This window comes from Leucoraja erinacea, unplaced genomic scaffold, assembly GCF_028641065.1.
Source record: "Leucoraja erinacea ecotype New England unplaced genomic scaffold, Leri_hhj_1 Leri_214S, whole genome shotgun sequence".
Lineage (NCBI taxonomy): Eukaryota > Metazoa > Chordata > Chondrichthyes > Rajiformes > Rajidae > Leucoraja > Leucoraja erinaceus.
Genome location: NW_026576115.1, coordinates 179,735 through 204,761, shown reverse-complemented (window position 1 = coordinate 204,761; position 25,027 = coordinate 179,735). Strand labels below are relative to the sequence as shown.

The 25,027-nt window shown below is 48.7% G+C and overlaps 1 protein-coding gene and 1 pseudogene across 1 annotated transcript in view; one reads left to right on the top strand and one right to left on the bottom strand.

The window, feature by feature from the left end:
* Window positions 1-324: 324 nt before the first annotated feature.
* On the bottom strand, window positions 325-438 carry LOC129716346 (U2 spliceosomal RNA; annotated as a pseudogene).
* An 11,702-nt stretch (window positions 439-12,140) lies between these two features.
* The window catches only part of tmie (transmembrane inner ear), a gene marked incomplete at its 5' end in the record, with an annotated part of 47,300 nt that continues 34,413 nt past the window's right edge, over window positions 12,141-25,027 (top strand). Inside the window, one exon of the mRNA XM_055666222.1 lies at window positions 12,141-12,255. Coding sequence (XP_055522197.1) covers window positions 12,141-12,255 — 115 coding nt within the window. The remainder of the gene's footprint in view (window positions 12,256-25,027) is intronic.

Sequence of the window (25,027 nt, the reverse complement as noted above, 5' to 3'; positions counted from 1 at the left end):
TAATTTATATTGCCATAGTTACCCAATCCAGGTAAATTGTGGTATCTCCGACATTTTATGAATGGGTACTGAATAGTATGCATCTTTTAAGTTGATGTCTACCATAAAGTATCCTAGGGAATCCATGGTTAGCAGTTACAAGTTTCCATAAAATGTGTATACCTGGTGAAATACTCAAGTGGTTAAGTCAATGATGGTGCGACATTCACCATCTTGGGTTTGTTGGTACCAAAGGTCCATATTAGACTTCTTTATGATCCCTTTGTATATCTTCTCCAGTTAGCTAGTCCCTCATGTTCTTTTTTAGTGGGAGGGTAGACCCCTTTGGGGTGCATGCTGAACTGGTAATATATGGTCCCTAGATAAGGGACGTATCAGATATTAACCTGATAAGAACAGATACTACACTTGATCTTAGCCAAAAGGCCGAGAAGTGATGAGTTTCTTAATTCAATTTTTATCCTTGAATACTTTTGGTATATAACTAGTGTGATAGTTCTTCATGTTCCCAACCCAGGTGTGAGTTCCCCCCCTCCCCGCCCCCGTTAGTACAAACCCTTCACCATTTATGTGATGGTAGGAACCATACTTGTCTGTCTTCACTGTTGTTTAGTGGTGTGTTCATTTCTTCGGTTTCTGGTTCCTTGTCTGTAGGGATGGTGTTGTTGGGGGGTGGAGCATTTTCCATGGGGCCGCTCTGGGCCCTGGCCTGAAAGGGCTTACGGGGGTTGGCATGCAGGCCCCGAGCTATCACCAGTACTATTAAGTAGACGCCTACTGGTGGACGCGTGGAGGTACTGCTGTCTGGTTTTGTGTGGTGCTCATTCCAGGCCCTGCCCTCTTGATGCCGAATATCTGTGGTTGTGAGATCGGCGTTCTCACAGTCCTGTGAATTTTTTAGGTTGAGGGCAGGTTTTATAACTCCCTTCGAGAAGTTGCGGAGCATACTGTGTTGAACAGTAGGGTCAGGTGTTTTGCCATACTACCCTGCCCCTCTGGAATGAGCATGCAAAAATGATAGCCGACATCAGGGGTATCAAATGCAATTTAAGATATTTGGATTTTTAAATGCCCTGCTCAATGTACCCCGCCAATAATGGTGGGCACTTTGGAGTAAATGCAATTTTGGGGAGGTGTGATGAAATCCAACGCCTCATGACTACCTGCTTGGAAAGGTTTTTTGGAAAGACAGGTAGTAAGCTGGCCATCAGTTTAGACTGAAAAGCCATCTCGCTAGTGGTGGAGCCACATAGCGGCCACACCCAGCAGCTCTTCCTGATCCTATACCTCAAGCATACTCCCGATGTTGTTCAGCCAGTGACCCCTCTTCTTGAATAACCCAGCCCTGGTCGCCATCGATCCCACGATAAGGGAGATGGCCAGTGCTGTTAGTGCACTGGAGCGGGAGTGTTATGCTCCCTTGGCGAGCTTGCCCCAGATCCCGAGGCAAGTCTCGCTGGAGTTTTTTACTCCATGACCTTACTCTAGGCTTGGAGAACAGACACTTACTTGCTCTCGGGCGATAGTTTGAAGTGCTGGTTCCATCTTCCGTGTCTGTCTCCAGCCCGAGGTTTGGTTGCTGACTTTGCTCTAGAGGCTGCCTGCCGTTTTCGGGCGGCATTCTGTGGTTCTCGGGCGGCGAGTTTCCTTGTCGGGAGTATGCAGGGATTACCGGCCGGTTTTTGAGTTTCCCTCCAGTCCGCTGCTGTTGGTCAGACAGCTCTTAGCGGACTGGGCATCGGCTCAGTACCCTGACTGTGGACCGCAGCGTGTGCGGTCTATGTGCCGTCTCTCGCCCCCTCCACTGACGGAATGCTCCTTCCCTGGAGTCGAACGGGGGAGGTTTCCCTCTGTTCTGCTTTGCCGTCTCCAGTTCCCCTGGAGCAACGAAGAGAAGCAAAGTAGTGAACTCGAACCTGTGGGTAAGTACTTACCTAACGGTCCGTTCCTTCAGGCTTGTAGCGGGAGCGCCCGTACTCCCGTTCGTCGCTGTTGCATCTGCGTGAACGCTCACGCCACGCATGCGTGCTGGACAGGTTCTTCACGTAGTCACTCATGTGACTCCAAAGTAAAATTCTTAAGGGATTGGTCAGGCTAGATGCAGGAAACATGTACCCGATGTTGGGGGGGAGTCCAGCACCAGGGGTCACAGTTTAAGAATAAAGGGTCGGCCATTTAGGACTGAGATGAGGAAAGACTTTTTCACCCAGAGAGTTGTGAATCTGTGGAATTCTCTGCCACAGAAGGCAGTGGAGGCCAATTCACTGGATGTTTTCAAGAGAGTTAGATTTAGCTCTTGGGGCTAATGGAATCACGGGATATGGGGAAAAAAGCAGGAACGGGGTACTGATTGGGGATGATCAGCCATGATCATATTGTATGGCGGTGCTGGCTCAAAGGGCCAAATGACCTACTTCTGCACCTATTGTCTATGTTTCTATGTTACTATGTGCTGTTTGGTTTAGTTTAGGATTGGGTAGGTTTAGAGATACAACATGCAAACAGGCCCTTCGGCCCACTGAGTTCATGCTCACCATCAATCACCCATTCACATTAGTTCTATGTAAACCCACTTGTTTAGAAACATAGAAACATAAAAATTAGGTGCAGGAGTAGGCCATTCGGCCCTTCGAGCCAGCACCGCCATTCGATATGATCATGGCTGATCATCCAACTCAGTATCCCGTACCTGCCTTCTCTCCATACCCCCTGATCACCTTAGCCACAAGGGCCACATCTAACTCCCTCTTAAATATAGCCAATGAACTGGCCTCAACTACCCTCTGTGGCAGAGAGTTCCAGAGATTCACCACTCTCTGTGTTTTGGTTCAGTTTAGTTTATTGTCACGTATACAGTGAAAAGCTTTTTTGTTGCGTATTATCCGGTGAGCTGAAAGACAATACATGATTACAATCGAGCCGTCCACAGTGTACAGATACATGATAAAGGGAATAATGTTTAGTGCAAGTTAAAGCCAGCAATGTCCGATCAAGGATAGTCTGAGGGTCTCCAATGAGGTAGATAGTAGTTCAGGGCTGCTCTCTGGTTGTGGTAGGATGGTTCAATTGCCGGATAACAGCTGGGAAGAAACTGTCCCTGAATCTGGAGGTGTGCGTTTTCACACTTCTGTATCTCTTGCCCGATGGGAGAGGGGAGAAGAGGGAGTGGCCAGGGGTGCGACTGGTCCTTGATGATGCTGCTGGCCTTGCCGAGGCAGCGTGAGGTGTAGATGGAGTCAATGGAAGGGAGGTTGGTTTGTGTGATGGTCTAAAAGCAGTAAATACACCTCCCTAAGATAAACACAAAGTGTTGTAGTAACGGAATGTGTAGGAATCAACTGCAGATGTTGGTTTAAACTGAAGACAGATTACTAACATTTTTCCCAAACCTTTGTCTGGATTAGAACACATTAGTTTAGTTTGGAGATTCAGCATGAAAATAGGCCCTTCGGCCCATCGAGTCCACGCCGACCATTAATCATCCGATCAAACCAGTTCTGTGTTATCCCATTCCCTGCAATCTAGGGACAATTTGCAGAGGGCCAATTAACATATAATAGACAACAGGTGCAGGAGTAGGCAGGCCATTCGGCCCTTCGAGCCAGCACCACCATTCAATGTGATCATGGCTGATCATCTCCAATCAGTACCCCGTTCCTGCCTTCTCCCCATATCCCCTGACTCCGCTATTTTTAAGAGCCCTATCTAGCTCTCTCTTGAAAGTATCCAGAGAACCGGCCTCCGCTGCCCTCTGAGGCAGAGAATTCCACAGACTCACCACTCTCTGTGAGAAAAGTGTTTCCTCGTCTCCGTTCTAAATGGCTTACTCCTTATTCTTAAACTGTGTGGCCCCTGGTTCTGGGCTCCCCCAACATCGGGAACATGTTTCCTGCCTCTAGCATGTCCAAGCCCTTAACAATCTTATATGTTTGAATGATCCTTCTAAACTCCAGAGTGTACAACTCCAGCTGCTCCATTCTCTTAGAGGAGGTGTCGACACCCACACAGGGGCTTAGATAAGCACATGGAAGGCACATAGTCAGGTAGCACATGGGGCGGCACGGTGGCGCAGCAGTAGACTTACTGCCTCACAGCACCAGAGACCTGGGTTCGATCCTGACTACAACGCTTGTCTGTACGGAGTTTGTACGTTCTCCCCGTGACCTGCGTGGGTTTTATCTCCGAGATCTTTTATTTCCTCCCGCACTTCAAAGGCATACACGTTTATAGGTGAATTGGCTCGGTGTCAATGTAAAAAATGTCCCTAGTGTGAGTAGGAGCGTGTTAATGTTCCTGTGTCGCTGGTCGGCACGGACTCCGTGGGCCGAAGGGCCTGCTGCTGCGCTGTATCTCTAAATATTAAAACTAAAAGTGCAGGGAAGGAAGGGATATGGGTCACGTGCCGGCAGAGGAGACCAGTCTTGGGATCATGTTCAGCACGGACATTGGGGGCCGAAGGGCCTGTTCCTACGCAACACTCTATGTTCCTGGTTTTCTAAGTTCATAATTTCTAGGAACAGAATTAGGCCATTCGACCTGTCAAGTCTACCTCGCCGTTCAATCATGGCTGATCATCCCCAATCAGTACCCCGTTCCTGCCTTCTCCCCATATCCCCTGACTCCGCTATTTTTAAGAGCCCTATCTAGCTCTCTCTTGAAAGTATCCAGAGAACCGGCCTCCACCGCCCTCTGAGGCAGAGAATTCCACAGCCCTATGAACTAAATCTAAATCTAACTCTCTCTTGAAAACATCCAGCGAATTGGCCTCCACACTGCCTTCTGCGGCAGAGAATTGCACAGATTCTCAACTCTCAGGGTGATGAAAAGGTTTTTCCTCCTCTCATGCTTGCTCATGTTTTCCAGATCATATCTCTCTTCCTAACAGCCTTGTGGATGCAGGGTTACGAGGTGATGGATATTCAAATCCACGATAAGATCAAATATTGTCATTACAAGTGGATCATAACCTTTTTATAATTCTTCCTGTTCTAATCTCCTTTATGACTTTGGTCTGATTGAGAGATTTTTATCTTGCAGAGTGCAATTATCCGTGTCAGCCACGGTCTAATATTAAATTTAGTGGGTTGTCTGAGGAGACAAATTAACTCCGGAAATCTATAGTACAGGAAGGAACTGGCAGCCTTGAAGGCACTGGAGGCATTACCAGCCCTTGATCCTCGCGTTTAGTTTAGTTTAGACATTGGACAATAGGTGCAAGAGTAGGCCATTCGGCCCTTCGAGCCAGCACCGCCATTCAATGTGATCATGGCTGATCATCCCCAATCAGTACCCCGTTCCTGCCTTCTCCCCATATCCCCTGACTCCGCTATCTTTAAGAGCCCTATCTAGCTCTTTCTTGAAAGTATCCAGAGAACCGGCCTCCACCGCCCTCTGAGGCAGAGAATTCCACAGACTCACAACTCTCTGTGTGAAAAAGTGTTTCCTCGTCTCTGTTCTAAATGGCTTACTCCTTATTCGTAAACTGTGGCCCCTGGTTCTGGATTCCCCCAACATTGGGAACATGTTTCCTGCCTCTAGCGTGTCCAAACCCTTAATAGAAAATAGACAATAGACAATAGGTGCAGGAGTAGGCCATTCGGCCCTTCGGCCCTTGAGCCAGCACCGCCATTTAATGTGATCATGGCTGTACATCCCCAATCAGTACTTATATGTTTCAATAAGATCTCCTCTCATCCCTTTAAACTCTAGAGTGTACAAGCCCAGTAGCTCCATTCTTTCAGCATGTGACTAGTCCCACCACCCCGGGAATTAACCTTGTGAACCTACGCTGCACTCCCTCAATAGCAAGAATGTCCTTCCTCAAATTCGGAGACCAAAACTGCACACAATTAGTCTAGCTTAATTTAGTGTATTGTCACGTGTAACGAGGTACAGTGAAAAGCTTTTGTTGCGCGCTAACCAGTCAGCGGGAAGGCAATACACGATTACAATCGAGCCATTAACAGTGTATACATACATGACAAGGGAATAACGTTTGCTGCAAGGTAAAGCTGGGAATTGTGGGCTGTGTCAGCTGTGAAGAAACTGTCCCTGAATCTGGAGGTGTGTGCGTTTTCACACATCTGTACCTTTCGCACGATGGGAGAGGGGAGAAGAGGGAGTGGCCGGGGTGCGACTGGTCCTTGATGATGCTGCTGGCCTTGCCGAGGCAGCGTGAGGTGTAGATGGAGTCAATGGAAGGGAGGTTGGTTTGTGCGATGGTCTGGGCTATGTCCACAATTCGCTGCAATTTCTTGCGGGTCTTGGATGGAGCTGTTCCCAAACCGTGCTGTGATGCATCCCGATACAATGCTTTCTACGGCGCATCTGTAGAAGTTGGTGAGAGTTGTCGGGGGACATGCCAAATGTTCTAAGCCTTCTAAGGAAGTAGAGGCGTTGGTGTGCTTTCTTGGTCGTTGCTTCGATATGCGTGATCCAGTCTGACGTCTTATAAGGTCATATGTGATGGGAGCAGAATTAGGCCATTCGGCCCATCAAGTCTACACCGCCATTCAATTATGGTTCATCTACCTCTCCCTTCCAACCCCATTCTCTTGCCTTCTCCCCATAACCCCTAACATCCGTACTAATCAAGAATCTATCTATCTCTGCCTTAAAAATATCCACTGACTTGGCCTCCACAGCCGTCTGTAGCAATGAATTCCACAGATTCACCACCCTCTGACTAAAGAAATTCAATAGACAATAGACAACAGGTGCAGGAATAGGACATTCGGCCCATCGAGCCAGCACCGCAATTCAATGTGATCATGGCTGATCATCCCCAATCAGTACCCCGTTCCTGCCTTCTCCCCATATCCCTTGACTCCACTATCTTTAAGTGCCCTATCTAGCTCTCTCTTGAAAGTATCCAGAGAACCGGCCTCCACCGCCCGCTGAGACAGACTCACAACTCTCTGTGAGAAAAATTGTTTCCTCATCTCCATCCTAAAAGAATTTCTCCTCATCTCTTTCCAAAAGGAACATCCTTTAATTCTGAGGCTGTGACCTCTGGTCCTAGACTCTCCTCCCCACCTCCCCAGCAGCCCCCTCCCGGTAGCGCAGCCTGCTGAGCCCTCGGGTCATGCGGGTAGGGAAACCACAGCGGGGCAGTGCCTCATGAAGACCCGCAGGCATGAGCTCCTCCAGCACTCTGTGTGTTTTTCTCAGTCATGAAGGTTTGGTTCGCTCCTGAGGCGACAAGCGACCTGCAGTTCTGCTCCGGGTCAATAGATGGCAGGCCAGGAACACTTTTAGTTTAAGAGGGAACTGCAGATGCTGGAGAATCAAAGGTTACACAAAAAAGCTGGAGAAACTCAGCGGGTGCAGCAGCATCTATGGAGCGAAGGAAATAGGCAACGTTTCGGGCCGAAACCCTTCTTCAGACTGATCAGGGGTGGGGGTGGGTGGGGACAAGAAAGGGAAAAGGAGGAGTAGCCAGAAGGCTGGAGGGTGGGAGGAGACAGCAGGGGGGCTGAGGAAGGGGAGGAGACAGCAAGGACTAACAGAATTGGGAGAATTCGATGTTCATGCCCCCGGGGTGCAGACTCCCCAAACGGAATATGAGGTGCTGTTCCTCCAATTTCCGGTGCTGCTCGCTGTGGCCATGGAGGAGACCCAGGACAGAGAGGTCGGAGGCGGAGTGGGAGGGGGAGTTGAAGTGCTGAGCCACCGGGAGGTCAGCTTGGTTATTGCGGACCGAGCGGAGGTGTTCGGCGAAACGATCGCCCAACCTCCACTTGGTCTCACCGATATAGATCTGCTGACATCTAGAGCAGCGGACGCAATAGATGAGGTTGGAAGAGATGCAGGTAAACCTCTGTCGCACCTGGAACGATTGCTTGGGTCCTTGAACGGAGTCGAGGGGGGAGGTGAAGGGACAAGTGTTGCATCTCTTGCGGTTGCAAGGGAAAGTGCCCGGGGAGGGGGTGGACCGAGAGGGAAGGGAAGAATTGACAAGGGAGTTATGGAGGGAGCGGTCTTTGCGGAAGGCAGATATGGGGGGAGATGGGAAGATGTGGCGAGTAGTGGGGTCACGTTGGAGGTGGCGAAACTGACGGAGGATTATTTTTTGTATGTGACGGCTGGTGGGGTGAAAGGTGAGGACTAGGGGGACTCGGCCCTTGTTGCGAGTGCGGGGATGGGGAGAGAGAGCAGTGTTGCGGGGTATGGAAGAGACCCTGATGCGAGCCTCATTTATGGTGGAGTAGGGGAACCCCCGTTCCCTGAATAGTGAGGACATTTCAGATGTCCTGGTGTGGAACGCCTCATCCGTGGCCTCGCTTTTAGTTTAGTTTAAGGTAGACAAAAATGCTGGAGAAACTCAGCGGGTGAGGCAGCATCTATGTAGCGAAGGAAATAGGTGACGTTTCAGTTCGAGACCCTTCTGGGGACTGATGTGAAGGAGGGTGGGGCGGAAAGAAGAAAGGAAGAGTTGGAGATAGTGGGCTGAGGGAGAGCTGAGAGGGGGAGGAGAAAGCTGGGACTACCTGAAATTAGAGAAATCAATGTTCACAGTTCAGTTTAGTTTAGTTTAGTATAGAGATACAGCGTGGAAACACAGCGGGTCCGCGCCGACCACTAACACTATCCTCCACCCACTACGGAGAATTTTTACATTTGCACCAAGCCAATTAACCTACAAACCTGCACGTCTTTGGAGTGTGGGAGGAAACCGAAGATCTTGGAGAAAACCCATGCAGGTTATGGGGAGAACGTACAAACTCCGTACAGACAGCACCCGTAGTCGGGATCCAACCCGAGTCTCCGGCGCTGCGTTCGCTGTAAGGCAGCAACTCTACCGCTGCGCCACCGCGACCTTTACCTTTCGTAAAGGTCGACACAAAATGCTGGAGTAACTCAGCGGGGACAGGCAGCATCTTTGGACAGGAGGAATGGGTGACGTTTCAGGTTGAGACCCTTCTTCAGACTGAGAGTCAAGGGGTGCGGGAAACATAGACATTGACACAGGGCGGCACGGTGGCGCAGCGGTAGAGTTGCTGCCTCACAGCGCCAGAGACCCGAGTTCGATCCCGCCGCCTGTACGGAGTTTGTGCGTTCTCCCCGTGACCTGCGCGGGTTTTCACCGAGGTCTTCGGCTTCCTCACACATGTAAGTTGTTCCTAGTGTGTGCCGGGTGGTGTTAGTGTGCGGGGATCGCTGCTCAGCACGAACACAATGGGCCGAATGGCCTGTTTCTCTGCTGCATGTCTAAACTACACCAAAATAAACGTGGACGTGTAAGGTGTGGAAACGCAGATCAGTGGGGATGAAGGTCAAGGAAAATGTGGAACGGTTCATGGTTGGCTGAGGGGAAGGTGACAGCGAGGCGTGCAATCAGTAAAATTTAATCAGGAGGACGGTCAAACTAGTTGGAGAACTTGGTTGGGGGAGAGATGGAGAGAGAGGGAAAGCAAGGATTACTTCTTCTTCTTGCAAATTAAACATAAGCCAAAGGAATAGTTAGATCTCGAGCCGGGTGTTGAGCAGCCAGGTTGTTGCCTCTGTTGGCGTCAATGTCTGCCAGGCCCTGACACAGCTCCATTTGGTGGGTGGTAGAGCGGGCACCCAGAGATGACATGGTTGGCTGTCTGTTGTTCTGTTCCCGCATTCACAGGCTGGGCTCTGGCGGAGGGAGCCCCCATCTCCACACGCTGGCGTTGAAACGCCCAACTCCAGTACCAAGTCTGTTGAGCTTCACCCACGCTCCTCTGGGGAGCTCAGACCCTGGACAGCTTTTATCTGAAGTTAGAGAAGTCAATGTTCAAAGCGCTGGGGTGTAAGCTGCCCCAAACGAAATATAAGGTGCTGCTCAAAACTAACCTCATAATTACTCTGTTAAGACTGCTTTCTCGAGCCTAGAGTCGCATTAGAACTAAATCATGAATGGTGTTAGAAACATAGAAACATAGGGAAACATAGAAAATAGGTGCAGGAGGAGGCCATTTGGCCCTTCAAGGCAGCACCGCCATTCATTGTGATCATGGCTCATCATCCCCAATCAATAACCCGTGCCTGCCTTCTCCCTATATCCCTTGATTCCACTAGCCCCTAGAGCTCTATCTAACTCTCTCTTAAATCCATCCAGTGATTTGGCCTCCACTGCCCTTCTGTGGCAGGGAATTCCCCAATATCACAACTCTCTGGATGAAAACGTTTTTTCTTACCTCAGTCTTAAATGTCTGTGGAAATCTCTGCCTCAGAGGGCGGTGGAGGCCAGTTCTCTGGATGCTTTCAAGAGAGAGATAGATAGGGCTCTTAAAAATAGCTGTCAGGGGATATGGGGAAAAGGCAGGAACGGGGTACTGATTGGGGATGATCAGCCATGATCACATTGAATGGTGGTGCTGGCTCAAAGGGCCGAATGGCCTACTCCTGCTCCTATTGTCTATTGTCCATTGCCATAATGTCCCCTTTATTCTAAGACCGTGGTCCCTGGTTCTGGACTCGCCCAACATTGAGAACATTTTTTAAATTGATTTACTTTTTTTTCTCTCAAATGTAAATACTGGTTCTGTTCTGTTCTGTAGTTTTTGCACAAATCCGCAGGCATTGCCACTTTCATTTCACTGTACATCTTGTATGTGTATGTGTGATGTTTGGTGGACTGTGTGGGGAGGGAGGACCCGTTGCTCCTCCCGTGCAGCAGGTGGCGCTGGACAGGACAAAGGGAGATGTTTTGTATATAGTTTATCCTGACTGTGTGTATGAGGTTGCAGACATTTTGGAGTTGTCTTGCTGCCAGCATTGGGTAAAGCATTAAAGACTTCTGTTGTAAAATAAAGACTCTCACGTTTTGTGCAGACCGAGAAAACAAACACCAAAGTATGTGACAAATAAACTTGACTTGACTTACTGATGTTTTAATTGTGGCCAGGCACTGAAATCACTATCAAAACATGTGGGGACACACGCACATGCGCACACACACACGAGGCTTCGGCCGTGGGCCCTGTGGACGGTAACATCGGGAGCTGACCTAGTTGGTGACCGACTCCGAACTCCAGCAACAGCAGCTTCGTCCGCCCCGAATCGTGGGGCTTGAATCGGCCCGTTCATGGGGCCTTTCATCGCCCGGCGGGGGCTTCAACATCGGGAGCTTCGATCACCTCGATGCAGCAGTTTGATTTTAAGCCGCGCCGGGCGATGAAAGGCCCCGCGAACTGGTCGATTCAACCCTTGGAAAGCGTCTGATAAAGTCCGGACTACAAAACACGGAGTGCTGGGAAAACTCAGCGGGTGCGGCAGCATCTATGGAGCGAAGGAAATAGGAAACATTTTGGGCCGAAACCCTTCTTCAGACAGGAGAATGGGGATGGGAGGGAGAGATATATCAACCTTGATTGAATGGTAGAGCAGACGTGATGGGCCAAATGGCCTAATTCTACTCTTATCACTTAAGACCTTATGAGAGAACTTATGTTTGTTGTTTGTTGTTCGAGTATGTTACATATGTAAGTATGTGTATATATACACATTTTTTTCTATCTTGTTTATCATATTTACAGTGTACTCTGTTTACATATCCTGTTGTGTTGCTGCAAGTAAGAATGTTCTATCTGGGACACATGACAATAAAACACTCTTGACTCAGGACTCTTATGACCGACTGGAATACATCGACTGGGCTTGTACTCACTGGAATTTAGAAGGATGAGGAGGGATCTTGTAAAAACATTTAATCTCTTAAGGCAGTGGACAGGGTAGCTGCAGGAAAAATCTTCTCGATGTTGGGGGGAGTCCAGAACCAGGGGTCCCACATTTTAAGATTAAGGGGTTGGCCATTTAGGACTGAGATGAGGAAAAACTTTTTCACCCAGAGAGTTGTGAATCTGTGGAATTCTCTGCCACAGAAGGCAGTGGAGGCCAATTCGATGGATGTTTTCAAGAGAGAGTTGGATTTAGCTCTTGGTGCTAACGGAATCAAGGGATACGGGGAGAAAGCAGGAACGGGGTACTGATTTTGGATGATCAGCCATGGTAACTCAAATCTCACTGTACCAATTTGTGCACGTGACAATAAATGTAACTTGAACATGAACATGAACGACCATATTGAATGGCGGTGCTGGCTCGAAGGGCCTATTGCACCTATTTTTGATGTTTCTATGTTTCATATGACAGTCTATTTTTATTCCTAGTCTACTACAGTCCCTCCGAAAAAGCCCGATCCGGTGACGTCGGAAACGGTGGTGTTCTGGGGCCTCCGGTTATGGCAAGTGGTTGGCGTCTTCTCCATCTTCGTGTTGGCCGTGAGTAAGTCACGCGACCGATCATACGTGTGCGCCGTGCCACTCCGCATTGGTCCTGAGCCAAACCGTTTTCTCTTTACCCTTTTCTTTCTAGTCTTACAAACGTTATTAGAGATACAGCGTGGAAACAGGCCCTTCGGCCCACCAGGTCCGCACCGACCAGCGATCACCCATTCACAGAAACCCCTTGCTGTCTCCTCCCCTTCTCAGCTCTCCCTCAGCCCTCTGGCTCCTCCTCTTTCTTTCTTCTCCCCCCCCCCCCACCCTGCATCTGTCTGAAGAAGGGTCTCGGCCCGAAACGATGCCTATTTCCTTCGCTCCATAGATGCTGCCACACCCCCTGAGTTTCTCCAGCACTTTTGTCTAACTTTGATTTTCCAGCATCTGCAGTTCCTTCTTGAACACAGAAAGCCTGTCCCACTTTCAAGACCTAATTCACGACCTCTGCCGAGTTTGCCCTTGACTCGTACTCGCAGCATGGTCGTCACGAGGTCGTAGGAGATCATAGGCAGGCAGGCTTTCAGTTTCACTGTACATGTATAGTGATAATAAATGGCTAGTCGTAGGTACTCGTGGCATCAAGTAGGTCGGGGCGTTTTTTCTAGCCTGATGAAAAATGTCCACGAGTAAAAAAGGTTGTGAATTAGGTCGTGAAAGGGCCCTTAAGAAAGAACTGCAGATGCTGGTTTAAATCGAAGGTAGACACAAAATGCTGGAATAATTCAGCGGGTGAGGCAGCATCTCTGGAGAGAAGGAACGGGTGACGTTTCTTGTAACTGAAACTGAGTACAGCACAGGGACAGGCCCTTCGGCCCACAATGTCTGTGCTAAACATGATGCCAAGTTGAACTAACCTCCTCAGCCTGCATGTGATCCATATCCCTCCATTCCCTGCCGATCAATATGCCTATCTGAAAGCCTCGTAAATGCCACTGTCGTTTCTGTCTAAAAACAATTCTTCAAACTGAAGAAGGGTCTCGACCCGACATCGCGATTCCTTCTCTCCAAAGATGCTGCCTGTCCCGCTGAGTTACTCCAGCATTTTGCGTCTACACATTCACAGTGGTTCTACATTGTCGACTTTCAGCAGTTTGTCCAGAAGGCCTCCTTGAGTTTTGTTTCATTTTGTCTGGTTTGGTTTCCTTTTGGAGATACAGCGCGGAAACAGGCCCTTCGGCCCATCAATTCCGCGCCGACCGGCGACCCTGTACCTGAACGCCATCCGACACACTCAGGGGACAATTTACAATCTTTACCGCAGCTAATTAACCCACAAAAACATGCACGAGATTGATCCCTGGGATGGCGGGACTGTCATATGAGGAAAGATTGAAAAGACTAGGCGTGTATTCACTGGAGTTTAGAAGGATGAGGGGGAATCTTATAGAAACATATAAAATTATAAAAGGACTGGACAAGCCAGATGCAGGAAAAATGTTCCCAATGTTGGGCGAGTCCAGAACCAGAGGCCACACTTAGAATAAAGGGGAGGTCATTTAAGACTGAGGTGAGAAAAAACTTTTTTACCCAGAGAGTTGTGAATTTATGGAATTCCCTGCCACAGAGGGCAGTGGAGGCCAAGTCACTGGTTAGATAGAGCTCTAGGGGCTAGTGGAATCAAGGGATATGTGGAGAAGGCAGGCATGGGTTATTGATAGGGAACGATCACAATGCCATGATCACAATGAATGGCAGTGCTGGCTCGATGGGCCGAATGGCCTCCTCCAGTACCTATTTTCTATGTTTCTATGAGTGTGGGAGGAAATCGGAGCACCCGGGGAAAACCCACGCAGGTCACGGGGAGAACGTGCAAGCTCCGTACAGACAGCGCCCATAGTCGGGATGGAACCCACGTCCCTGCCGCTGTGAGGCAGCAACTCTACTGCTGCGCCACCGTGAAGCATTTAACTGTGTAAGTGGAACTAATTCATGATGACCTTAGTTCTTCACAGAACAGATTACAAGGTGGTCAATGCAGTGATTTCTGGTGTGAAGTGATCGTTGTACATGAATATGGCAGGTTTGTGTCAGATGACCCTGGAGCCGCATAATTCAAAATAAATCATCGAGACCGACTTGTTAATTCCTATTGAAGCTTATTCTATTTTAATACCTTAGGTGCCAAGTTAATGTTCATGGTGGCATTCATACAAGTTCACATTGTGACACCAGCATAAAACATAGGACACAGGACGGTACAGCACAGGAACAGGCCCTTCGGCCCAACATGTCCATACTGTGGACGGTAGTGAATTAAACTAAACTGAGTTCTCATTTAGTTTGGAAGGTAGACAAAAATGCTGGGGAAACTCAGCGGGTGAGGCAGCATCTATGGGGAGAAGGAATAGGCGACATTTCGGGTCGAAACGGTGGGAATTTTTTAGACACTGGAGTGTCGGCAGTCCGCTGAAAAATCACCTAAGTGGGAGAGGCCCATTACTATGGCTTCCAGTGCAGCGGGCTCCGTCTTCTGTCCCAGCATCAGTTCGATTGTCGAGGTACGCTTCCAATCCAGCAAAAAAAATGGTTTTGCCCAGATTGTAGGCTTCTCACAAAAGCAAAAAGGAATGAACTACTGCAAGTGCACAAAAAATGCTGGAGAAACTCAGCGGGTTCAGCAGCATCTATGGAGCGAAGGAAATAGGCGACGTTTCGGGCCGAAACCCTTCTTCAGACTGATGGGGGGTGGGGGGGAGAAGGAAGGAAAAAGGGAGGAGGAGGAGCCCGAGGGCGGGGGGATGGGAGGAGACAGCTCAATGGTTAAGGAAGGGGAGGAGACAGCAAGGGCTAGCAAAATTGGGAGAATTCAATGTTAATGCCATCCGGACGCAAGCAACCCAGGCGGAATATGAGGTGCTGTTCCTCCAATTTCCGGTGTTGCTCACTCTGGCAATGGAGGAGACCCAGGACAGAGAGGTCGGATTGGGAATGGGAGGGGGAGTTGAAGTGCTGAGCCACCGGGAGTTCAGGTAGGTTATTGCGGACTGAGCGGAGGTGTTCGGCGAAACGATCGCCCAACCTCCGCTTAGTCTCCCCGATGTAAATTAATTTACATCGGGGAGACTAAGCGGAGGTTGGGCGATCGTTTCGCCAAACACCTCCGCTCAGTCCGCAATAACCTACCTGAGCTCAGCCCGAAACGTCGCCTATTTCCTTCGCTCCATAGATGCTGCTGCACCCGCTGAGTTTCTCCAGCATTATTTTGTGTACCTTCGATCTTCCAGCATCTGTAGTTCCTTCTTGAACTACTGCAAGTGTTGTGCTGAATATGTTTCTCATAAATACCACGTCTAGCATTTGTTACCCACCTTAGCCTTGTACTGCATCAAACCACATCTTGGGACATTTTGTTTAAGAAAGAACTGCAATGCTGGAAAAATCGAATGTGGACAAAAATGCTGGAGAAACTCAGCGGGTGAGGCAGCATTTATGGAGCGAAGGAATAGGTGACATTTCGGGTCGAGACTGATGTGGGGATAGGGGGGGGGAGGGGGAGGAGGGGGCGGGAAGAAGAAAGGAAGAGGCGGAGAGAGTGGGCAGTGGGAGAGAGCTGGGAATGGGAGGGGAAGGAGGGAGAAAGTAAGGACTACCTGAAATTGGAGAAATCAATGTTCATACCGCTGGGGTGTAAACTGTCCAAGCGGGATATGAGGTGCTGCTCCTCCAACTTGCAGTGGGACTCACTCTGGCCATGGGGCCACTCAGGACAGGAAGGTCGGATTCGGAATGGGAGGGGGAGATGAAGTGCTGGGCTACCGGGAGATTAGTTTAGTTTATTTTATTTAAGATCTCATTTAGTTTAGTTTAGTTTAGTTTAGTTTAGTTTAGTTTAGTTTAGTTTAGTTTAGTTTAGTTTAGAGATACAACGCGGAAAATGGCTCTTTGGCCCACTGAGTCCGCGCCGACCAGCGATCCCTGCACATTAACACTATCCCACACACACAAGGGACAACTTTTACATTTACACCAAGGCCAATTAACCTACAAACCTGTACGTCTTTGGAGTGTGGGAGGAAACCAAAGATCTCGGAGAAAACCCACGCAGGTCACGGGCAGAATGTACAAACTCCGTACAGCCAGCGCCCGTACTGGAGTGGGAGATTGCAACCTGCACTTGGTCCACCCTGTTTCGACTAATGCAATCAACCCGACCTGCACAAAACAAAACTTCAAATAGAACAAGTCGACCTATAACTTTAGGCTGTGTGTGCCATTCACAAGAATAGACAGTAGACAACAGGTGCAGGAGTAGGCCATTCGGCCCTTCGAGCCAGCACCGCCATTCAATGTGATCATGGCTGATCATCCCCAATCAGTACCCCGTTCCTGCCTTCTCCCCATATCCCCTGACTCCGCTACCTTTAAGAGCCCTATCTAGCTCTCTCTTGGAAGTATCCAGAGAACCGGCCTCCACCGCCCTCTGAAGAAGAAGAAGCTCCTGTAGTCGGGATCAAACCCGCGTCTCTAGCGCTGTAAGGCAGCAACTCTACCGCTGCGCCACCGTGCTGTCCGCAAATTGACCAGAATATCCCAACGGAAACATAATCGGCAAGGAATTAAATGACTTTTGACCTTTCCCTGCCCTGGCAGAGCTTGGTTGAGAAAGCCCTCTCATCACATACACACAGTCAATGATTCAGACTGGGTCTTGTCTACGGTTCAATAGTCCAATGGGTCTTTATTATCATGTGTATCAAGGTACAGGATGATTATTATTTTGCATACAGATCAGTGAGATTATTGGGTAGGAAGGAACTAGAGATGCTGGTTTAAATCAGAGGGCCGTATGGTGGCACAACACTAGAGACCCTGGTTCGATCCTGACTACGGTTGCTGTCTGTGTGGAGTTTGCATGTTCTCCCCATGACCTGCGTGGGTTTTCACCGCGATCTCCTCCCACACGCCAAAGACGTACAGGTATGTAGGTGAATTGGTTTGGTAAATGTAAAGATTGTCCCTGGTATGTGTAGGATAGTGTTAATGTGCGGGGATTGCTGGTCGGTGCGGACTTGGTTGGCCGGAAGGGGCTGTTTCCGCGCTGTATCTCTAAACGAAACTAAACTAAACTAAACTAAAGATAGACACAAAAAGCTGTAGTAACTCTGCGGGACAGGCGGCATCTCTGGAGAGAAGGAATGGGTGACGTTTGGGTTCGAGACCCTTCTTCAGACTGGTTAGGGATAAGGGACACGAGAGATAGAGATGGTGATGTGGAGAGATACAGAACAATGAACGAAAGATGTGCAAAAAAGTAACGATGATGAAGGAGACAGGCCATTGTTAGCTGTTAGTCTGAAGAAGGGTTTCGGCCCGAAACGCTGCCCATTTCCTTTGCTCCATAGATGCTGCCGCACCCGCTGAGTTTCGCCAGCATTTATGTCTACCTTCGATTTTCCAGCATCTGCAGTTCCTTCTTGAACATTGTTAGCTGTTTGTTGGGTGAGAATGAGAAGCTGGTGCAACTTGGGTGGGGGAGGGATAGAGAGCGAGGGAATGCCGGGGTTACTTGAAGTTAGAGAAGTCAATGTTCATACCACTGGGGTGTCAGCTGCCCAAGCGAAATATGAGGTGCTGTTCCTCCAATTTGCGTTTAGCCTCACTCTGACAATGGAGGAGGCCCAGGACAGAAAGGTCAGTGTGGGAATGGGAGGGGGAGTTAAAGTGTTTGGCAACCGGGAGATCAGGTAGGTCCAGGCAGACTGAGCGAAGGTGTTCAGCGAAACGATCGCCCAGTGAACAGTAGATGCTGGTTTACACCAAAGATAGGCACACATGCTGGAGTTACTCAGCGGGACAGTCAGCATCTCAGGAGAGAAGGAATGGGCGACGTTTTCGGCTCGAGCTTCTTCTTCAGGCTCTTCTTCAGATTTTTGCCCTACATCAGTACAATCTCCAGTTAAGTACGGAATGCATAGAAACAGCCCACTGTCAATTTTTGGTGACATTTCACCGTCTTCTTTGGCAACAAAGACCCAATGCCCGTTGCAGCCGTTACCTCCGTCCAGATCATCCCGCCAACGCTTGTCCTTCTCCTCACCCACCCCGGAACCCTTCGGCCTTCGTGGTGACTGCCAAGTCAAGCACAAACATACAGTAAAATAGAAAAGTCAAATTGCTGGAGTAACTCAGCGGGTCAGGCAGCATCTGTGGAGAACATGGATAGGTGACGTTTCACAGAGTGCTGGAGTAACTCAGCGGGTCAGGCAGCATCTGTGGAGAACATGGATAGGTGACGTTTCACAGAGTGCTGGAGTAACTCAGCGGGTCAGGCAGCATCTGTGGAGAACATGGATAGGTGACGTTTCACAGAGTGCTGGAGTAACTCAGCGGGTCAGGCAGCATCTGTGGAGAACATGGATAGGTGACGTTTCACAGAGTGCTGGAGTAACTCAGCGGGTCAGGCAGCATCTGTGGAGAACATGGATAGGTGACGTTTCACAGAGTGCTGGAGTAACTCAGCGGGTCAGGCAGCATCTGTGGAGAACATGGATAGGTAACGTTTCACAGAGTGCTGGAGTAACTCAGCGGGTCAGGCAGCATCTGTGGAGAACATGGATAGGTGACGTTTCACAGAGTGCTGGAGTAACTCAGCTGGTCAGGCAGCATCTGTGGAGAACATGGATAGGTGACGTTTCACAGAGTGCTGGAGTAACTCAGCGGGTCAGGCAGCATCTGTGGAGAACATGGATAGGTGACGTTTCACAGAGTGCTGGAGTAACTCAGCGGGTCAGGCAGTATCTGTGGAGAACATGGAGAGGTGACGTTACATAGAGTGCTGGAGTAGCTCAGCGGGTCAGGCAGCATCTGTGGAGAACATGGATAGGTGACGTTTCACAGCGTGCTGGAGTACCAGAGAGGGTAAGGCAGCATGTGTGGAGAACATGGATAGATAACGATTCAGAGAGTGCTGGAGTAACTCAGCGGGTCAGGCAGCATCTGTGGAGAACATGGATAGGTGACGTTTCACAGAGTGCTGGAGTAACTCAGCGGGTCAGGCAGCATCTGTGGAGAACATGGATAGGTGACGTTTCACAGAGTGCTGGAGTAACTCAGCGGGTCAGGCAGCATCTGTGGAGAACATGGATAGGTGACGTTTCACAGAGTGCTGGAGTAACTCAGCGGGTCAGGCAGCATCTGTGGAGAACATGGATAGGTAACGTTTCAGGTCGGGACGCTTCTTAGAATAAGTTCATAGCGAGAGGAGTTGAGTTTAGGAGCAAGGAGGTCCCACTGCTATTGTACAGGGCCCTAGTGAGACCACACCTGGAGTATTGTGTGCAGTTTTGGTCCCCTAATTTGAGGAAGGACATTCTTGCTATTGAGGGAGTGCAGCGTAGGTTCACCAGGTTAATTCCCGGGATGGCGGGACAGACATATGATGAAAGAATGGATCGACTGGGCTTGTATTTACTGGTATTTAGAAGGATGAGAGGATATCTCATAGAAACATATAACATTCTCAAAGGATTGGACAGGCATGAAAAATGTTCCCAATGTTGGGGGAGTATGGAACCAGGGGGTACAGTTTAAGAATAAGGGGTTGGCTCCGAGTCTGAAAAAGGGTCCCACCCTGAAAAGAACGTTCCTTTAGGAAGGAATTGTGGAAGAATTTGTTTAGTCAGAGGGTGTTGAATCTGTGGAATTCATTGCCACAGGTGGAGGTCAAGTCAATGGATATTTTTAAGGCACAGATAGATAGATTCTTGATCAGTACGGGTGTCAGAGGTTAAGGGGCGAAGGCAGGAGAATGGGGTTAGGCGGGAGAGTTAGATCAGCCATGATTGAATGGCGGAGTAGACTTGATGGGCCGAATGGCCTAATTCTTTCTCCTATCACATATGAAGTGTGCAAAATAGGGAAAAGTTGAATTCTTTTCTAAGAAAGTATATAAACCCAATTTTATATAAAATTATTTTACAAAATTATTTTATAAGAAACCATGAAACTTAAATTGTGTGAAGCTCTATTGATTTTATATAGATCTGATAAATGGTTTTGACACCGTAAAACTGAGAAACAGCCTAAACTGACAGAGAGGGTCACCCATTCCTTCCCTCCAATAGATAATAGACAATAGGTGCAGGAGTAGGCCATTCGGCCCTTCGAAACAGCACCACCATTCAATGTGATCATGGCTGATCATCCACAATCAGTACCCCCATTCCTGCCTTCTCCCCATATCCCCTGACTCCGCTATTTTTAAGAGCCCTATCTAGCTCTCTCTAGACAGTATCCAGTGAACCGGCCTCCACCGCCCTCTGAGGCAAAGAATTCCACAGACTCACCACTCTCTGTGAGAAAAAGTGTTTCCTCATCTCCGTTCTAAATGGCTTACCCCTTATTCTTAAACTGTGTGGCCCCTGGTTCTGGACTCCCCCAACATTGGGAACATGTTTCCTGCCTCTAATGTGTCCAAGCCCTCAACAATCTTCAGGGATGCTGCCTGTCCCGCTGAGTTACCTCAGCACTTTGTGTCTATCTTTGGCATAAAGCAGCATCTGCAGTGCCATTCCACAGACAAACATGCAATGACAATTATCACCCCCGTGGCACAGACGATGACAGATTACTGCAAGGAACCAAGAGCGAAGGTAATGACTGTTTCCCCACCTGTCGCTAGGCTGGAGGTTATACCAGCAGGGTCCTTCCTGGAAGAACGCTCCTCAATGCTCCCAGGATAACTTCATCACAATGCGATAACACTTTATTCATCCCCAGCGGGAATTAAGAACAAGCTGCAAAACAAATCTCGTTTTCCTTTCTCCGATTTGGCAATTGAGACTCAAACCTTGCAGTAAAGTTGGACAATACACAATAGACAATGGAAATTAGGTGCAGGAGTAGGCCATTCGGCCCTTCGAGCCAGCACCGCCGTTCAATATGATCATGGCTGATCATCCAACTCAGTATCCCGTACCTGCCTTCTCTCCATAACCCCTGATCTCTTTAGCCACAAGGGCCACATCTAACTCCCTCTTAAATACAGCCAATGAACTGGCCTCAACTACCCTCTGTGGCAGAGAGTTCCAGAGATTCACCACTCTCTGCGTGAAAAAAGTTCTTCTCATCTCGGTTTTAAAGGATTTCCCCTTTATCCTTAAACTGTGACCCCTTGTTCTGGACTTCCCCAACATCGGGAACAATCTTCCTGTATCTAGCCTGTCCAGCCCCTTAAGAATTGTGTAAGTTTCTATAAGATCCCCCCTCAATCTTCTAAATTCTAGCGAGTACAAGCCGAGTCCAGAAGGCAGGAACGGGGTACTGATTGGGGATGATCAGCCATGATCACATTGAATGGCGGTGATGGCTCGAAGGGCTGAATGGCCTACTCCTGCACCTATTGTTTATTCTCGTCATCTGCATGCAATGGTGACTGTCTTGTCGCTTCTTGTGTTTCTTGACACGAAGCTGGGGGGCAGTGTTAGGTGTGAAGAGGATGCTAGGAGGCTGCAAGGTGACTTGGATAGGTTGGGTGAGTGGGCAAATGCATGGCAGATGCAGTATAATGTGGATAAATGTGAGGTTTTCCACTTTGGTGGCAAAAACAGGAAAGTAGATTATTATCTGAATGGTGGCCGATTAGGAAAAGGGGAGATGCAACGAGACCTGGGTGTCATGGTACACCAGTCATTAAAAGTAGGCATGCAGGTGCAGCAGGTAGTGAAGAAAGCCAATGGTATGTTAGCATTCATAGCAAAAGGATTTGAGTATAGGAGCAGGGAGGTTCTACTGCAGTTGTACAGGGTCTTGGTGAGACCACACCTGGAGTGTTGCGTACAGTTTTGGTCTCCTAATCTGAGGAAAGACATTCTTGCCATAGAGGGAGTACAGAGAAGGTTCACCAGACTGATTCCTGGGATGTCAGGACTTTTGTAATCCCTGTAGCTAGAGCCCTTTCCCAATCGGCCACCATTTAGATAATAGTCTGCTTTCCCGTTTTTGCCACCAAAATGGATAACCTCACATTTATCCACATTATACTGCATCTGCCAAACATTTGCCCACTCACCCAGCCTATCCAAGTCACCTTGCAGTCTCCTAGCATCCTCCTCACAGCTAACACTGCCCCCCCAGCTTAGTGTCATCCGCAAACTTGGAGATATTGCCTTCAATTCCCTCATCCAGATCATTAATAATTTAGGACCGAGATGAGGAAAACATTTTTCACACAGAGTGTGGTGAATCTGTGGAATTCTCTGCCACAGAAGGTAGTTGAGGCCACAGTTCATTGGCTATATTTAAAAGGGAGCTAGATGTGGCCCTTGTAGCTAGAGGGATCAGGGGGTATGGAGAGAAGGCAGGGATGGGATACTGAGTTGGATGATCAGCCATGATCATATTGAATAGCGGTGCTGGCTCGAAGGGCTGAATGGCCTACTCCTGCACCTATTGTCTATGTTTCTCGTGGGCGGCGGTGGAAAGATCGGTGGAAACAATGGCCGCGACGTGAAAGCTCTCTCCTTGACCCCAGTTTCGTTTAGTTTAGAGATGCAGCGCGGAAACAGGCCCCCTCGGCCTATCGAGACGGCGCCAACCAGCCATCCCCGCACTGGAGCGCAGAAGGTTAAGGGGGGACCTGATAGAGGTCTTTAAAATGATGAGAGGGATAGACAGAGTTGATGTGGACAAGCTTTTCCCTTTGAGAATAGGGAAGATTCAAACAAGGGGACATGACTTCAGAATTAAGGGACAGAAGTTTAGGGGTAATATGAGGGGGAACTTCTTTACGCAGAGAGTGGTGGCGGTGTGGAATGAGCTCCCAGTGGAAGTGGTGGAGGCAGGTTCATTGGTATCATTTAAAAATAAATTGGATAGGCATATGGATGAGAAGGGAATGGAGGGTTATGGTACGAGTGCAGGCAGGTGGGACAAAGGGGAAAAAAATTTGTTCGGCATGGACTTGTAGGGCCGAGATGGCCTGTTTCCGTGCTGTAATTGTTATATGGTTATATGGTTATTAACACTACCCTACACACACTCTACGCATCCCTGGAGCGAAGGAATGGGCGACGTTTCAAGTCGAGACCCTTCTTCAGTCTGAAGCATTTTGTGTCTATCTTCGTTGGAAACTGGCATCTGAGTTCCTTCCTACACGAAGTCCAAGAGAGTATTGGTTGACATATGGAATATGCAATTGAAATAGAGACAGGCCAGTCTGAAGAAGGGTCTCGACCCGAAACATCACCCATTCTTCCTCTCCGGAGATGCTGCCTGTCCAGCTGAGTTACTCCAGCTTCTTGTGTCTATCCATGTCCATGATAGACAATAGACAATAGACAATAGGTGCAGGAGTAGGCCATTCGGCCCTTCGAGCCAGCACCGCCATTCAATGTGTACTTGTACACTGCACAATGACAATAAAGTTTGAATCTGAATCTGAATCTGAATCTGGGGGTCCTTGTTCATCACTCTATGAAAGTAAGCATGCAGGTACAGCAGGCAGTGAAGAAAGCAAATGGCATGTTGGCCTTTATAACAAGAGCAGTCGAGTATAGGAGCAAAGAGGTCCTCCATTCCTGCCTTCTCCCCATATCCCACTGACTCCGCTATCTTTAAGAGCCCTATCCAGCTCTCTCTTGAGAGTATCCAGAGAACCGGCCTCCACCGCCCTCTGAGGCAGAGAATTCCACAGATTCACCACTCTCTGTGAGAAAAAGTGTTTGAACCGGCTACACAACTGTGTTGGATTCTGGTGTTGGATTTAATTATATTTCTCCTCCTTTTTCTACTGCCTCCGAATACCATGACCCAATAAAACTATTAAGCTGGAGCCAGAGGTCCAGGTTCTTCTCATGTCCAAGTCAAGTCAAGTCAAGTCAAGTCAAGTTTATTTGTCACATACACATACGAGATGTGCTGAAATGAAAGTGGCAATGCTCGCGGACTTTTGTGCAAAAGACAAACAACAAAACAACCAAACAAATTATAAACACAATCATAACACACATATTCTTTTACATAATAAGTAATGGAAGGAAAAACGTTCTGTAAAGTTAGTCCCTGGTGAGATAGGCGTCTACAGTCCGAATTGCCTCTGGGAAGAAACTCCTTCTCAACCTCTCCGTTCTCACCGCATGGCAACGGAGGCGTTTGCCTGACCATAGCAGCTGGAACAGTCCGTTGCAGGGGTGGAAGGGGTCTCCCATGATTTTATTTGCTCTGGAGTTGCACCTCCTGTTGTATAGTTCCTGCAGGGGGGTGAGTGAAGTTCCCATAGTGCATTCGGCCGAACGCACTACTCTCTGCAGAGCCTTCTTGTCCTTGGCAGAGCAATTCCCAAACCAGATGGTCAAGGACAGAGCTTGGATTAGAAGGGTCTTGGACAAATATGGATTGTTTCCTCATAAGTTCATAAATACAAAAGTGAAAGGAGCAGAATTAGACAATAGACAATAGACAACAGGTGCAGGAGTAGAGGCCATTCGGCGATTCGAGCCAGCACCGCCATTGAATGTGATCATGGTTGATCATCCCCAATCAGTACCCCGTTCCTGACTTCTCCCCATATCCCCTGACTCCGCTATCCCTAAGAGTCCTATCTAACTCTCTCTTGAAAGTACCCAGAGAACCCACCTCCACCACCCTCTGAGGCAGAGAATTCCACAGACTCACCACTCTCTGTGAGAAAAAGTGTGTTTCCTCGTCTCCGTTCTAAATGGCTTACTACTTATTCTTAAACTGTGGCCCCTGGTTCTGGACTCCCCAAAAATCGGGAACATGTTTCCTGCCTCTAGCGTGTCCAAGCCCTTAACAATCTTATATGTTTCAATGAGATA